Source organism: Cucurbita maxima, unplaced genomic scaffold (genome assembly GCF_002738345.1).
Source record: "Cucurbita maxima cultivar Rimu unplaced genomic scaffold, Cmax_1.0 Cma_Scf00045, whole genome shotgun sequence".
In the NCBI taxonomy this organism is placed as follows: domain Eukaryota; kingdom Viridiplantae; phylum Streptophyta; class Magnoliopsida; order Cucurbitales; family Cucurbitaceae; genus Cucurbita; species Cucurbita maxima.
The window spans coordinates 97,309-114,009 of record NW_019272061.1 but is presented as its reverse complement, the minus strand read 5'-3'; the positions used below and the strand labels follow the sequence as shown (position 1 = coordinate 114,009).

Here is a 16,701-nt window from a genome sequence, read left to right as displayed (position 1 = left end):
TTTTTTTTTTTTTTTTTTTTTTTTTTTTTTTTTTTTTTTTTTTGACTGAGTAGACTAATTATAACTATGAAATTACCAATTAGATATAAAATTTAAATCTAGAGAGACCCTTTTTTAAAAAGACTTAAATGGATATTACTTTTAAATCATATATCATCTTAAAGGCAATAATTCAATAGTCCATTCCGAAATTCCTAAAAGATATGATTTGTTTTACCCAACCTTCTTGCATAGGATGAAAAAGTAAGTCACTACAATCTCTTTAAGATCTTAAACCTTTAATGATAGCTAGTAGTTATTTAAGAATCCCACAAATTTGTGAAAGATAAAAGGACAGATTTAAAATTATAATGAAATTTTTGGGTTAGTTGATTGAAGTGATAGTAGAAATTATGATATCTAAGAAAATTTGCAGATATCACAATAATGGCCCACCAAGTTGTTCTTATCAATGAACAAACCATGGCCAATGGAACCAAAAACCTTTTGTTTCAGTTCAACAAAATTTAGGAAATGATTGAATCATGTAAGAAAACCCCATTAATTATCTTTTTTCCTTTTCTTTTTTGCAAAACATTGCTTTTGGAAGTATCTTTAAAAGAAAGAAAAAAAAGGATAAAAACCCTTCAAACATGACTTTGTTTTCAAGTCCAAATCCACTTTTAGAGATTATGTCCATATTAAAAACCATTTTCAAGCAATCTCCCAAACAATGTGGGTGTGACTCAATTAACCCTTGAAGATACCTACTTTATGATTATTATTAATGGGTTTTGATTATTATTAATGGGTTTTGCAGGTGACCTCTCTCTCTTTTCTCTCTCTTTCTCTATTTCTTTTTTTTTTTTTTTTCTATCTCGTTCTGATGCTACAAGCTGACCACTATCAGATATTATCTTTTTTTGAGTTTTTCATTTCAAGTTTTTTTTCAAAATTTTTAAAACACGTGTTATAAAGATGTTTCTACATCTTTATAAAGAATATTTCGTTCTCCTGTTCAATTGAGGTGGGATATCACAAACCACCCTTCAAGCCTCATGTGTCCTTCCTAATACTCGTTCTTCTCTCCAATCGATTCTCTCTCTCATTCTCTTTGAGACTCGATGTCCTTGCACTTACTAGTTCCTTTCTCTAATTGTATCTCAATGCAAACAAATTTTGGCATGAAAAAGAGAGGAAGAGAGTTGGGTTAAGGGAAGATAGAATTATGTGAAAGCAAATTAAGAGAGTAAAAAGTTGTTTTGTTTGGTAATGAAGTGGGGAACACTTTTGAGCAAACCCACATCAATTGACCCACGTAATATCCAACCCAAAGACTTTAATAGACCATCTTCACATGATATGATACAAATATCTCAACATCACACTTCTCTAATCAACACTCATCACATTTAGTTCTTCCTTAAAAAAAAAATCTCTCCAAAAAAAAATTTGCATTAGGTGAAAAGCAATTGAAATGTACATTCCACTTTACAAGTTTGTTTTCAAGTGAGAAATAAAATTAAGAAATCAGACTCTTAATGTTGATGTTAGTATGCCGCATGTAACGATTCAGAAAAACAAATTGTAGAACGATTCATCTTGTTGAAAATCTCAGCGATTTCTGGAGAGGGGTAGCCCAAGAATTTCCCACCAACCACCCACGACTCTCCTACAAGAAATCTCGCGTAGCAACTATCCTTAGCCTTCACCTGCAAAGACAGAGAGTGAGATATAGAGAGAGAAGTAAGGAGAAGATGAACGATTTGGTTCTCAGATGCGACATCGGCTATTGACTTTTGACAATCGAGAGGAAATGGAAGGAAATTTGTTGGAAGAAAATGAAAACAGAAAGCGTAAGAAAATAAAAGAGAGAGCGGTGCTTAAAAAAAAAAAAAAAAAGTTGTGATTAGATTCACCTATTTAAATAACTATTCTACCTTAAAAATGTATCAGAATGGCCAATTAAATTTAGGCCACTCGAGTATAAACATGATTAAAATGACCAGCTAAAAAGATGCTAATACGTTCGACCTGTATGTCAAATGGTCAAAAGAAAATATTCAACCAACTAAGTAAAAACGTGTAAAAGCTAAATAAAGAAACTGCAGGCTTTTATCTAACAAGCTCATCCTAAAACCTGTGGTATATCTACCTTATTATTTGAACTCTAATCTTTGAACGAAGTTTTTGAACGAAGTTCCTCAAATTTTCTCCACGCCAGAGATTTGGTGAAGATGTCTCTAAGTTGTTCCTCTGTTTGAATGAAATCAATCTTGATAAGCCTCGATCTGCATACTCCCGGATGTAATGGAACCTGATCTCTATGTGCTTGCTCCGGTCGTGTAAAACTGGATTTTTGATCAAGGAGATCGTAGCTTTGTTGTCCACGTAAAGCATTGGTGGATCGCCTTCTTTTTCGATGGGTTCTTCCATCAGTCACGTAAGCCAGACCCCTTATGTTGCTGTCGTCGAAGCGACAATGTACTCTGCTTCGCAAGAAGATAAAGCAACTACCTTTTGCTTAATTGATTGCCAGCAGATCGCGCCACCTGAGAAGAAGTAAATCATCCCGCTGGTGCTCTTACGATCATCACTATAGCTGACTAGCTCAAGCTTCTCCTTTCCTCTCTCGGTGCAGTATCTCACACTCCAGTCTCTAGTTCCGGCTACATAGTGCAGGATGCGTTTGACAGCCACTAGATGCTTCTCCCTAAGTACTTCCATAAACTTACTCATGTATCCAACGGAATAAGCAAGGTCAAGGCGTGTGTTTACCAGATAGCGCATGCTCCCGACAATGCTAAGGTAATTGGTGGAGTCGACTGCCGTAGTAATGCCGACCTTCCTCAGCTAGAGTCGTGTTGGATCGGTATGGCAACCCTAGAGGGGGGGTGAATAGGGTTTTAACGATAAAAGTGTTTAAACTTGATTAATTTTTCTAATGATAAAACTTTTTACAAATAAGTAGAAGATGATAATTACTAAAACAAAATAATTCAAGTCAAAACAATAATCAAGTAGAACATGCAATAAACATAATAATAATCTTGAAATTAAATAGGAAAGAGTTAGAGAAAATGACACCGTAGTTTTATAGTGGTTCGGTCAAACTCGACCTACTCCACTCCCCAAGCGCCTCTTGGGAATTTGAATAAAGAACTTTTCCGACTCTTTCCACGGATCAGAGCCAAACCGGTACACCGCTCTTTTTACGAGTTCAAGAGCAAACTCAATCCTTTCAACGACGCAGGATCAAACCGATACAAGTATTTGAGTTTGATAATAACACACCACAACTCTCTCAAAGAGTAGATTTACAATTTGGGATACTGACAACTATTTCCTCACAATATAATAATAATCCCTCTCAAGAATAAGATGAAAAGAAATAAACTTGTAAGCTTGGAGAGAGCAATAAACAATGGAGACTTTGAACAAATGAGGATTGAAGAATGTATGTAAGTTGTGTATTTTAAAAATGTGGGGAAGATGAGTTTATATAGAGGAGAAAAGTGGCAAAATGTAGGATTGAATATTGACCATTGGATTGTGTTAGGAATAATGGAAGGTGGAGATTAAAAGTAATTAAGTAAGAAAATTTTCTAAATTCATTTATTTCAAAATTTTAATATAATAGTAATATAATATAATAATAATAAAAAGTTATGTGAGTAACGGTAAAATGTAATTCAAAATTTATTATAAATATAATAATATAATAATAATAAAAATGATGTGAGTAACTACCAAAATTTTAAAATATAATAATATAATAATATAATATAGTAATAATAAAATTCGATGTGAGTAACGGTTATATTCAAATTTATATTTGTAAAAATAATTTTATTTAGAAATGTAATAATAAGAAAAACTCCACCATGTGTTACTCTTCCAATATTATAAATGTCATACTTTGATATATTTTGATTTGTCCATCATTTTGATTTTGTTGCCACATCATCACGTCGGGTATGTTGTCTCGACTCTAATTTCTTCGTTTTAGCTCTGATTTGAGTAATTGAAAAGTTGTTGTAATCGTTATTCCCGACCTTATACTGTGGACAGTTCAAAAAACTGAAAATAGTTAATAATTAAAAGTAGGTTTGTTATCATCAAAACATCAATAATTAATTCATTGAAATTAATTAATGTGAGATCAAGGGCCAATAAGCCAACAATCTCCCCCTTTTTGATGATGACAAATCATTTAAAGAAAAATTCATAAAAACCAATAATACAACATCCATGTAATAATATCACTACATACTAATATATTATCATAAATTTCACTCAAGAGCATATTCTCCCTTATATTAATGCCTCAAGAAATTATGAAACACCAAGTAAATGATTCATAAATTATAAAATAACAAATTTAGAACATATTTTTCTTAATTTTCTCCCCCTTTGTAATCATCAAAATGAACAATTGAAAGAGAATGCATTTAATAATGACATAATGGCTCCCCCTAAAAACATGCATTCAAAAATTATAAAATTCAAGATATATCACAACGAATAATACCAAGCTCAAGCCTATTTTTGCAAAAAATTTCTTCATTCAATGGCTTGGAGAAAATATCGGCCAGTTGATTATTAGAGTTTACAAAATCAAGAATAATATGTCCATTTTGCACATGCTCTCTAATAAAATGATGTCTAATGTCAATATGTTTAGTTCTAGAATGATGAATAGGATTTTTAGTTAAATTAATAGCACTTGTATTATCACAAAATATAGGCACACTATGAAACTTTAACCCAAAATCACAAAGAGTTTGTTTCATCCAAAGAATTTGAGCACAGCAACTAGCAACCGCAATATATTCCGCTTCGGTAGTAGATAAGGCAACCGAATTTTGCTTTTTACTAAACCAAGAAACTAAGGAACTACCAAGAAATTGACAAGTTCCACTAGTACTTTTACGATCAAGTAAGCTTCCGGCAAAATCCGCATCAGAATATCCTACCAATTTAAATTCAACATTTCTAGGATACCACAATCCTAGATCAATAGTTCTAAGCAAATATTTAAATATTCTCTTAACGGCATGTAAATGAGATTCCTTAGGACAAGATTGAAATCTAGCACAAAGACATACACTAAACATAATATCGGGTCTACTAGCGGTCAAGTAAAGTAAAGATCCAATCATACCTCGATAAGCTTTAATATCCACACTTTTACCTTTTTCATCCTTGTCAAGCTTAGTGGATGTGCTCATGGGAGTTCTTGCAATCTTACCTCCATTGAACTTGAATCTTTTGAGCAAATCTTTAGTGTATTTCTCTTGATTGATGAAGATACCATTCTTGAGTTGTTTGATTTGAAGTCCAAGAAAGAAACTGAGTTCTCCCATCATACTCATCTCAAACTCACTATGCATACATTTAGAAAATTCTTCACATAAAGAAGGATTAGTAGAACCAAATATGATATCATCCACATATATTTGCACTAATAGCATATCGTTTTCTTTAATCTTAATAAAGAGTGTAGTGTCGAGTTTGCCCATTTTAAAATCATTCCCAATAAGAAAATTACTAAGTCTATCATACCAAGCTCTTGGAGCTTGTTTTAAGCCATAAAGAGCCTTTTTCAACTTATAGACATGATGAGGAAATTCTACATTTTCAAATCCGGGAGGTTGTTCTACATAAACTTCCTCCATAATATAACCATTCAAAAATGCACTTTTCACATCCATTTGATATAATACAAAATTTTTGTAAGAAGCAAAAGCAAGTAACATTCTAATAGCTTCTAATCTAGCAACGGGTGCAAAAGTTTCTTCATAATCTATGCCTTCCTCTTGACAATAACCTTGAGCTACAAGCCTAGCTTTATTTCTAATGATATTCCCATTTTCATCCATTTTATTTCTAAAAACCCATTTGGTTCCAATAATAGAAGTATTAGATGGCCTATGGACTAATTCCCAAACTTTGTTCCTTTCAAATTGATTTAGCTCTTCTTGCATGGCTAAAATCCAAAACTCATCATTTTCGGCATCCTTAAGACTTTTTGGTTCAATTTGAGAAACAAAAGCAAGATTATTAAATAAATTAATAGAAGAGCGAGTTTTCACACCTTGTTCGAGATCACCAAGAATCAAGTCCTTGGGATGAGACAAGGCATACCTCCATTCTTTTGGCATTGATGAAGAACCTTCTTCCTTTAAGCTCATCTCTTCTTTACTCGTAACAATTTCTTTGCCGTTGTCACTAACGAGTAAATCTCCAAAATTTCTTTCTAAATCATCACTACAAATAGACTCATTAGAAATATTATTGCAAGATTCATCAAATACCACATGCATAGATTCTTCAATAACTAAAGTTCTCTTATTGAAAATTCTATAAGCTTTACTAGTAGATGAATAGCCAAGAAAAATACCAATATCCGTTTTTGAATCAAACTTTCCAAGCTTTTCTTTGTTGTTCAAAATAAAACATTTACAACCAAAAACTTTGAAATACCCAACATTTGGAATTTTGTTATGCCAGAGTTCATAAGGAGTTTTATTTAATGAAGGTCTAATTAAAACTCTATTTAAAATATAACAAGCGGTATTAACGGCTTCCGCCCAAAAATATTTAGGTAAATCATACTCATTTAACATTGATCTAGCAAATTCTTGTAAAGTACGATTTTTCCTTTCAACCACACCGTTTTGTTGAGGAGTCCTTGGAGAGGAGAAGTCATGAGAAAAACCATTATCTTCACAAAATTTTTCAAAGGCAACACTGTTAAATTCTCCCCCATGGTCACTCCTAATTTTAGTAATTAAAAACCCTTTTTCATTTTGAACTCTTTTTACAAAACTAGCAAATCTTTTCAAAACATCATTCTTATGTTTTATCATCAAAACCCAAGTAAATCTTGAAAAATCATCCACTATCACAAAAGCATAATAATTTCCTCCATAACTAGCTATTTTAGAAGGGCCAAATAAGTCTATATGGAGTAGTTGAAGAGGTCTAGTAGTAGAAATCATATTTTTAGATTTGAAAGAAGACTTAGTTTGCTTACCCATTTGACAAGCGTCACAAATTTTATCTTTTTCAAATTTAAGTTGAGGGAGACCTCTCACTAATGAATTTTTTGAAATATTTGAAATCAAGTACATACTAGCATGTCCTAGTCTTCTATGCCATAGCCAAGAGTTATCAAGCAAAACCGAAAGACATTTATCATTTGTAGGACAATCATTCAAATCAATAGTATACACATTATCGTCTCTATTTCCTACAAACAAAACTTTTCTATCACTAGCATTTTCAATTATGCAATTATTCTTATCAAATACAACTCTAAAACCTTTATCACATAATTGACTAATGCTAAGTAAGTCATGCTTTAAACCATCAACTAACAATACATTTTTAATGAGAGTACAAGAGTCATTACCTATAGTACCCTTACCAATTATTTTACCCTTCTTGTTATCACCAAAGGTTACTAAGCCACCATCCTTCTTGGAAAGATTGACAAACTTGGATGGATTACCCGTCATGTGTCTTGAGCAACCACTATCCAAGTACCACTTATTTTTCTTGGAGGCTTTCAAACAAACCTAAAAACAAAGATATTCAAAATTGACCTTTTGGTACCCATACTTGTTTGGGTCCTAGAAAGTTAGTATTCACAAATTTAGGAATCCATTTCATATTTGCATTCATATTAAAGACATTGTATTTAGATAAGTAACAAGAATAATCTTTATGTCCAAACTTACCACACGAGAAACAAACGACATTATGCAAGAATTTATTTCTTGGACTAAATTTGTGTATTCTATTTTTATTCGAAAAATTATTTTCTAAAACATTGTTAAACTTTGTATTTTGAGAAACTTTTCTTCCTAAATGAATATTTTGAGAATTTTTCAATTTAAAGCACTTAGGTCTAATATGACCTTCAACACCACAATAATGACATATAGGCACAAATCTAGATTTATCATACTTAGATACAAATTTACATGTGTTAGATTTAGGCAAGATAGGGGATGCTTTAACAAAGATTGTTTTAGAACTTGAAGGTGTAGAACATTCATCAATATAGCCTAATCCTCTTTTATCACCATATGACTTACCTCCTTCAAGTATTTTATCTAATTTTTGAGCACCTATTGTTAACATTTTAATAGATTCCTTAGCCCTACCAAGTTCTTGCAAATTATTTGATTCATTCTCTTTGAGCAATTTAATTAATTTATCTTTTTCACCACAATCATGCTCAAGAGTCTTGACTTTATCAATTAATGCATTTTTCTCATCACAATCAAATACATGCTTTTCACAAGGTACATCAATTTTAACAATATTATGATCCTTCTCCTTCAAGCAAGAAATTTCATTTAGCAAAGACTTATTTTCAATAATTGAAGTCTTATATTTCTTTTTAAGCACAACATACTTTGAACTAAGTTTTTCTAAATCAATTGTCATCTCATCAACAAGTTTAAATAATTCATGATAAGAAAGAGATTCAAGAGTTACCTCATCTTCTTGTTCATCTTCTTGTTCATCCTCTTTGTCACTATGAGCCATGAAGCAAAAATTTGCAACTTCTTCATCACTTCCACTTGCACTTTCATCACTATCATCCCAAGTAGCCTTCATTGCTTTCTTCTTGGATTTCTTAGATGATTTGAGGAGAGGACAATCCGTTCTTATATGACCCGGCTTTTTACATTCATAACATATTACCTCATCGTTTTTGCTCTTTTCACCTTTTGACTCTTTTTGATTTGTGAAATGTTTTTTTAATTGTTTCTTCCTTTTAATAAAATTTTTATACTTCCGTGTGAAGTAGGCGACATCATCTTCATCAAGGACGTCCTCATCTTCAGAGTCAACTTTGATGGATTTTAGGGCTATACTTTTCTTCTTTTTGGATTCTTCTTCCATGTGCCCGTTCATGGTAATCTCATGTGTCATGAGAGAACCAACGAGTTCATCCAAAGGAAGCTTTGTGAGATCCTTTGCTTCTTGAATCGCCGTCACTTTTGCCTCCCAACTTTTAGGCAGAGACCTAAGAATTTTTCTTACATTTTCGGAGGTAGAATATACTTTTCCAAGATTTTTCAAAGCATTTAAAATATTAGTAAATCTAGTAAACATATCACCAATAGGTTCATTTTCCTCCATTTTAAATAGTTCATAATTATGAACTAACATGCTAATTTTTGTTTCTTTAACTTGATTGGTTCCCTCATGAGTTACTTCAAGAGTTTTCCAAATTTCATATGCCGAAGAACACATACATACTCTATTAAATTCATCATTACTTAAGGCACAATACAGACAATTGATAGCACTAGCATTCAAAGAACATTTTTTCATATCATGCTCATCAAATTCATTTTCTAATTTAGGCACCTCAATATTATTAACAATTTTTATTGGAATGTAAGGACCATTACTAACATTTAACCACAATTGATGATCAACGGATTGCAAATAAATTTTCATCCTAGCTTTCCAACATGTATAATTTGTTCCATCAAAATAAGGTGGCCTAGAAGTTGATTGTCCTTCACTAAAACCATTTTTAACACGTAGGTTTGCCATAAGCTCGAACAATAAAGTTTAGATAAAAAATCTATAGGAGCAACCTGCTCTGATACCAATTGTTGGATCGGTATGGCAACCCTAGAGGGGGGGTGAATAGGGTTTTAACGATAAAAGTGTTTAAACTTGATTAATTTTTCTAATGATAAAACTTTTTACAAATAAGTAGAAGATGATAATTACTAAAACAAAATAATTCAAGTCAAAACAATAATCAAGTAGAACATGCAATAAACATAATAATAATCTTGAAATTAAATAGGAAAGAGTTAGAGAAAATGACACCGTAGTTTTATAGTGGTTCGGTCAAACTCGACCTACTCCACTCCCCAAGCGCCTCTTGGGAATTTGAATAAAGAACTTTTCCGACTCTTTCCACGGATCAGAGCCAAACCGGTACACCGCTCTTTTTACGAGTTCAAGAGCAAACTCAATCCTTTCAACGACGCAGGATCAAACCGATACAAGTATTTGAGTTTGATAATAACACACCACAACTCTCTCAAAGAGTAGATTTACAATTTGGGATACTGACAACTATTTCCTCACAATATAATAATAATCCCTCTCAAGAATAAGATGAAAAGAAATAAACTTGTAAGCTTGGAGAGAGCAATAAACAATGGAGACTTTGAACAAATGAGGATTGAAGAATGTATGTAAGTTGTGTATTTTAAAAATGTGGGGAAGATGAGTTTATATAGAGGAGAAAAGTGGCAAAATGTAGGATTGAATATTGACCATTGGATTGTGTTAGGAATAATGGAAGGTGGAGATTAAAAGTAATTAAGTAAGAAAATTTTCTAAATTCATTTATTTCAAAATTTTAATATAATAGTAATATAATATAATAATAATAAAAAGTTATGTGAGTAACGGTAAAATGTAATTCAAAATTTATTATAAATATAATAATATAATAATAATAAAAATGATGTGAGTAACTACCAAAATTTTAAAATATAATAATATAATAATATAATATAGTAATAATAAAATTCGATGTGAGTAACGGTTATATTCAAATTTATATTTGTAAAAATAATTTTATTTAGAAATGTAATAATAAGAAAAACTCCACCATGTGTTACTCTTCCAATATTATAAATGTCATACTTTGATATATTTTGATTTGTCCATCATTTTGATTTTGTTGCCACATCATCACGTCGGGTATGTTGTCTCGACTCTAATTTCTTCGTTTTAGCTCTGATTTGAGTAATTGAAAAGTTGTTGTAATCGTTATTCCCGACCTTATACTGTGGACAGTTCAAAAAACTGAAAATAGTTAATAATTAAAAGTAGGTTTGTTATCATCAAAACATCAATAATTAATTCATTGAAATTAATTAATGTGAGATCAAGGGCCAATAAGCCAACAAGTCGGGCCTTCATTGGCGTCCTTGTAGGGTTACTGTCCGCAAGCCCAGTTGTGTTCAGCAACTTCTTTGTGTACACACCTTGACAAATGGTGATTTCGGTAGTACTCTGTTGCACTTCGATGCCGAGGTAGTAGCTGAGCACGCCGAGATCGCTCATCTTGAAGTTCTTTGACATCTCCCTTTTGAATCTTCCAAGGACTTCCATGTCGCCTCCAGTGATTATGAGGTCGTCGACGTACACTCCCACGATAAGTCACTGGTCGTCGTGGTCATGCGTGTACATGCTTAGAGGCATAGTGCTTGAACTTCAGTGACAACAAGGTACTGTTGAGCTTTGTGTTCCAGGTTCGTGGTGCTTGTCGAAGCCCATAGAATGCCTTGTGCAGGTGCAATACCTTGTCAGGGTTGGCATTGTCCAGAAAGCTTGGTAGTTGTCGAACATAGACCGTCTCCTTTAGCTCTCCATAGTTAGATAAATCTCTATTGTTTAATTAAAGTTTGTTAAAGTGGTCACTATTTCTTAATTAAAGTCACACAAATTAAGTGAGTGGAATAGCCACATCATCAGGTGGTAGGGCTTTAATTTAGTTGCCATTTTTTTTCTATTTTTAGGATATATTGTTATTTAAACATGCCAATTGAATGACAAACATATATCGAGTCTTCAGTGCATATTGTCTATCCCTTTTATTTTTCACTTATTTTCTTCTTCAAAGATTTTCCTTCGGTTTTTTTCCTCGTCAACGATTTTCTCCGATTTGCTCAGTCAAAAACAATAAGTGGTATTAGAGCCTGATTTAATACATAGGTGGTATATCATTGTAGAGGAGCTGACTTTATCAAAAGCCAAGTTGGTAGATTCAATTAGTTAGAACATCGACCTAACAACACACAGGTCTCCATCACCACCACAAAGAGGCCAGCACCGCAAAGACGGATGTCAAGTTGTCGTCGAGTGAGTGATCAGGAAGACGACCGCCTCTATGCAGTATCAGATGTTGGCGACGTCCAACTACAATGAGTGGGTCTTGTTGATGCACGTCAACCTATAGGCGCTAGGGTTCTGGCACGCCGTAGAGCCGAAGGAAGGAGAAACGATCGAGTACCGGGAGGATCGGTTTGAAGGTGTTAATATAACACATGCGGAAGCAATTTGGATCTTAGACACTCTATATACATCAATTATAATAAATTAGCTAGCATATTCAAAAGCACTAAAACTCAATGAGTTTGAATACTAATCTTTTGTAGTTTAAATTCATTTTTCCTCACGAACCAGTTTCGAACCACCATTAGGGTCTTCACTACTATTCTCCAGCCTTAGAACCGGATTGTGGAATCTAGTGAATGACTAAATTTGAAAGAAATTTACTATATGTAAAGAGAGAGTTTTGAGAGAATCTCTCAAAGTTTTTCAAGAAGACTTTTCTTACCTTGATCACTCTATTTATAGAATGACATGTGCATGTTCATGCAAATTTGAGATTACCAAATTTTGACACTAACATTCTACTCAAATTGGGTGAATTTCCCGTTTTTACCCCTAAAGTTATTTCTTGTTCCTTAAGTTCCACTGATCCTCTAATAAACAATTGGTTTGTGCTCCAACAACAAAACTGAATCTCTCTCGGGCCAATGAGAGGGTGGGGCCATAAACAATTGGTTTGTGCTCCAACAACAAAACTGAATCTCTCTCGGGCCAATGAGAGGGTGGGGCCCCTTGTCAAGACCTGGAGTCAGTACTTAAGGGAACAACCTCTCTACTATCCCTAAAAGCGAGTAGGAGTGAATTTTATCTTGCACCCTATGTTCCCAACTATTCACCCAGTCTTACCCTTGAAATGGGAGGCTTATTGAGTCCCACTGATTCTCTAATGAACAATTGGTTTGTTCTTCAACAACAAAACCGAATCCCTCTCGGGCCAATGAGAGGGTGGGGCCCCTTGTCAAGATCTGGAGTCAGTACTTAAGGGAACAACCTCTCTACTATCCTTAAAAGCGGGTAGGAGTGAATTTTATCTTGCACCCTATGTTCCCAACTATTCACCCAGTCTTACCCTTGAAATGGGAGGCTTATTGAGTCCCATTGATCCTCTAATGAACAATTGGTTTGTGCTCCAACCACCAAACCGAATCCCTCTCGAGCCAATGAGAGGGTGGGGCCTCTTGTCAAGACTTGGAGTCAGTACTTAAGGGAACAACCTCTCTACTATCTCTAAAAGCGGGTAGGAGTGAATTTTATCTTGGTTTGTGCTCCAACCACCAAACTGAATCCCTCTTGGGCCAATGAGAGGGTGGGGTCCCTTGTCAAGACCTGGAGTCAGTACTTAAGGGAACAACCTCTCTACTATCCCTAAAAGCGGGTAGGAGTGAATTTTATCTTGGTTTGTGCTCCAACCACCAAAGTGAATCCCTCTCGGGCCAATGAGAGGGTGGGGCCCCTTGTCAAGACTTGAAGTCAGTACTTAAGGGAACAACCTCTCTACTATCCCTAAAAGCGGGTAGGAGTGAATTTTATCTTGGTTTGTGCTCCAACCACCAAAGTGAATCCCTCTCGGGCCAATGAGAGGGTGGGGCCCCTTGTCAAGACTTGAAGTCAGTACTTAAGGGAACAACCTCTCTACTATCCCTAAAAGCGGGTAGGAGTGAATTTTATCTTGCACCCTATGTTCCCAACTATTCACCCAGTCTTACCCTTGAAATGGGAGGTTTATTGAGTTGGCGAACTCGGGTCATTCTCACCCATGCAACTAACTCGGGTCATTCTCACCCATGCAAATCTAAGGATAATTCTGAATAAATAGAAAAAAGTTCATAGTTAGCTCAGGATTAGGTCGAGTTACCTAGGTCATCGAGTGAAAAAATCAGTCTCAACAGTAAACGACATTTTAAAGTGAGTGATTTTCTTCATGGTCTGATCTTAAGCAATACTCATTGCATAGGACACCCCTATTAGATGAACACGACTCTCCACAATGGTATGATATTGTCCACTTTGAGCATAAGCTCTCATGACTTTGCTTTGGGCTTCCCCAAAAAGTCTTATACCAATGGAGAGTGTATTCTTAGATTATAAACCCATGACCATTCCCTAAATTAATCAATGTGGCGACACTTTCATCCAACAGCCTCCACTCACATGTCTCCACATATACAATTTAGTGATTGTTTGTATCATACAAAAGTGGGCCGCATCCATAGTGTCCACAGGATAAGGTACTCAGCCTTATCCCTATACTATAGATCATTTTGACTATATACTTCAACTTGATCCACTCTTATGTCTCTACATATAGTTCAAGTAATCATACTATAGTCATAGTATTCTTAGTTTATTGGATTTAGATTAATGATCGTAAAATTCACTTTATTCAATAACAATCTTTACTGAATAAACATCAATAATAACTTTATTGAAAATAGAATATGTTTTTGTTTACAAACTATGAGTTTTAGGACATAAAATCCAACACGGTTGGAATTCGCTGCCATACTGCGGTCTTGCCTCCAAAGATGTTAGTGTCTCTCTCTACTAACCGCACTGCACAATCGGCCTGGGATGGTATCAAATCCCATCGAGTTGGTGTCCAATGAGTGTGGGAATCCAACATCGAGCAGCTGTAGAAGGAGCTCTCGGAGATCCGCTTTAAGAACGGTAAATCCGTCGATGACTTTCCAATGCAGATCACGAGGCTCGCCAACAGCATCACCACTCTCGGTAGGAGCATCAACAAGACAGAAATCGTGAAGAAGATGCTGCAGGTTGCCCTAGATCACATTGAGCAAGTCTCGATTTCGATCGAGACATTACTTGACGTGAACGACCTAATAGTGGAAGAAGTGACCGGAAGATTGAGTAATGTCGAATAGAGGAAGAAGAATGTCGCTTCAGCTGTTGACAATCAGGGTCGTCTTCTCCTCACTGAGGAGGAATGGCTTGCACGCCTAAAGCTCCGCGAGAGCAACGGGTCCTCTAGTGTCAAAGGCGAAGAAGCCATGGAAATCTCGCGGGCGCACACGTGGGAAAGAAGGGGATCAAAAGAAGGAGTCAATTGATAGCGAGCCGATCCAGTGCTCGAACTGCGGGAAAAAAAGCCACCTGAGCAAAAATTGCTGGAGCAAGCTTAGGAACAAAGAAAAAGTCCATGTGGCCCAATTCGAGGAGGACGAGCCGACTCTTTTCATGGTAAGCGCACCGGTCTTATCCGACGTTCTCAATTCTAAATCCACGAAAGTAATCGATGACATAACTACACCGGTGAGCGTTGTCAGTGAGGGGTTGATAGATCCCGAGGAAGAGACCAAATGGCACCGGGTGGGGAGCCAATCAGCTGAAGGAGGAGCGAGTGTTCGCTCAAATCGGTGAAAGAGGTGATGGGTCCTCAACACAGGGAAACCAAACCATATGACCGGGGCCAGGTCTGCGTTCTTCGAGCTCGTCTTGGGGGATTTGCAGGATAGTTAAGTTCGGCAACGACTCCATCGTTGAGATCGAAGGGTGCGACACCATCCTGTTCGCCGGCAAGGGAGGCGAGCACCGCAAGCTGATCGGTGTCTACTTCATCCCGAGGCTCAAGGCTAACCTTATGAGCCTGGGTCAACTCGATGAGGTTGGCTGACACATTTCCATCGAGCGCGGGCCACTCAAGATCCGCGATGATCGACGATGGTGCTCACACAAGTTTGGTGCACGGCAAACTGCCTTTACATTTTGGTGCTGAAGATAGAGCAACTGGTCAGCCTCTCGGGTAGGACCGAAGAAGTAGCTTGGAGGTGGCACGCAAGGTACGGGCCCTAAGCTTTCCTACTCTACAAAACTACACAAGGAGGAGATGGTGCACGGCTTGTCGGCAATCAAAGGAGTGAACAGGCTATGCGACAGATGTCTCATCAGCAAGCAGAGGCGCACCCCCTTTCCATCTTAGGCATCCTACCGAGTCAGTGAGCCATTGGAGCTCGTGCACGGCGATATCTATGAGCCCATCAAGGCAGCGACCTCAGGCGGCAAGACCCTCTTTCTCTTACTGGTCGATGACAAAAGCCGCTTCGTGTGGTTGATCCTACTGCAAGCAAAAAGTGAGGCAGCGAGGCAATTAAACGCATTCAGGCGCGAGCGGAGGCCGAATGCGAGAAGAAGATGTTAGTGATGCGCACGGACCGAGACGGAGAATTCACCTCGGAGAGCTTCAGTAAGTACTGCGACAAGTTCGACATATAGTGGCAACTAACGGCGCCCTACTCCCCCCAGCAGAACAGGGTGGTGGAACGCCAAAATCAGACCATCGTTGGGACAGCAAAGTCATTGCTGATGACGGTCGGGATGCCTGGGAGGTTCTGGGGAGAGGCGATAATAACAGCCATCTACCTCCTCAATCGGTCGCCAACGCAAAGCCTCGACGGGAAGATGCCACATGAGGCCTGGTACAACAAGAAGCCAGCGGTACAACATCTCTGAGTGTTCGGCTGCGTCGCATACATACATGAAGGACATGCGTCCCCACCTCGCCAAGCTCGATCCTAGGGGGTTGAAGGTTGTCTTCATCGACTATGAACCCGGGAGCAAGGCATACAGGCTCTATGATCCTGTGGAGGGGTGAGCTCACATGTCACGCGATGTCATCTTTGACGAGAGCACCTTCTGGCAGTGGAATGACGTAACTGAGGCAGACCAAATCCCAAATTAATTTATGATGGAGTACCTCGTCACCGAGTAGGGAGAAGGAGGAGCACAGCATCGAAAATCGTCACCAACCAT

General features: G+C 36.5%; 1 protein-coding gene across 1 annotated transcript; it reads right to left on the bottom strand.

Moving 5' to 3' along the window:
* Positions 1–8,787: 8,787 nt before the first annotated feature.
* On the bottom strand, positions 8,788–9,637 carry LOC111470465 (the record flags this gene model as incomplete). The annotated part of the gene is made up of 1 exon (XM_023116019.1): positions 8,788–9,637. A coding segment is annotated over exon 1 (777 nt), but the record flags the coding sequence as incomplete, so codon positions are not given.
* Positions 9,638–16,701: the final 7,064 nt, after the last annotated feature.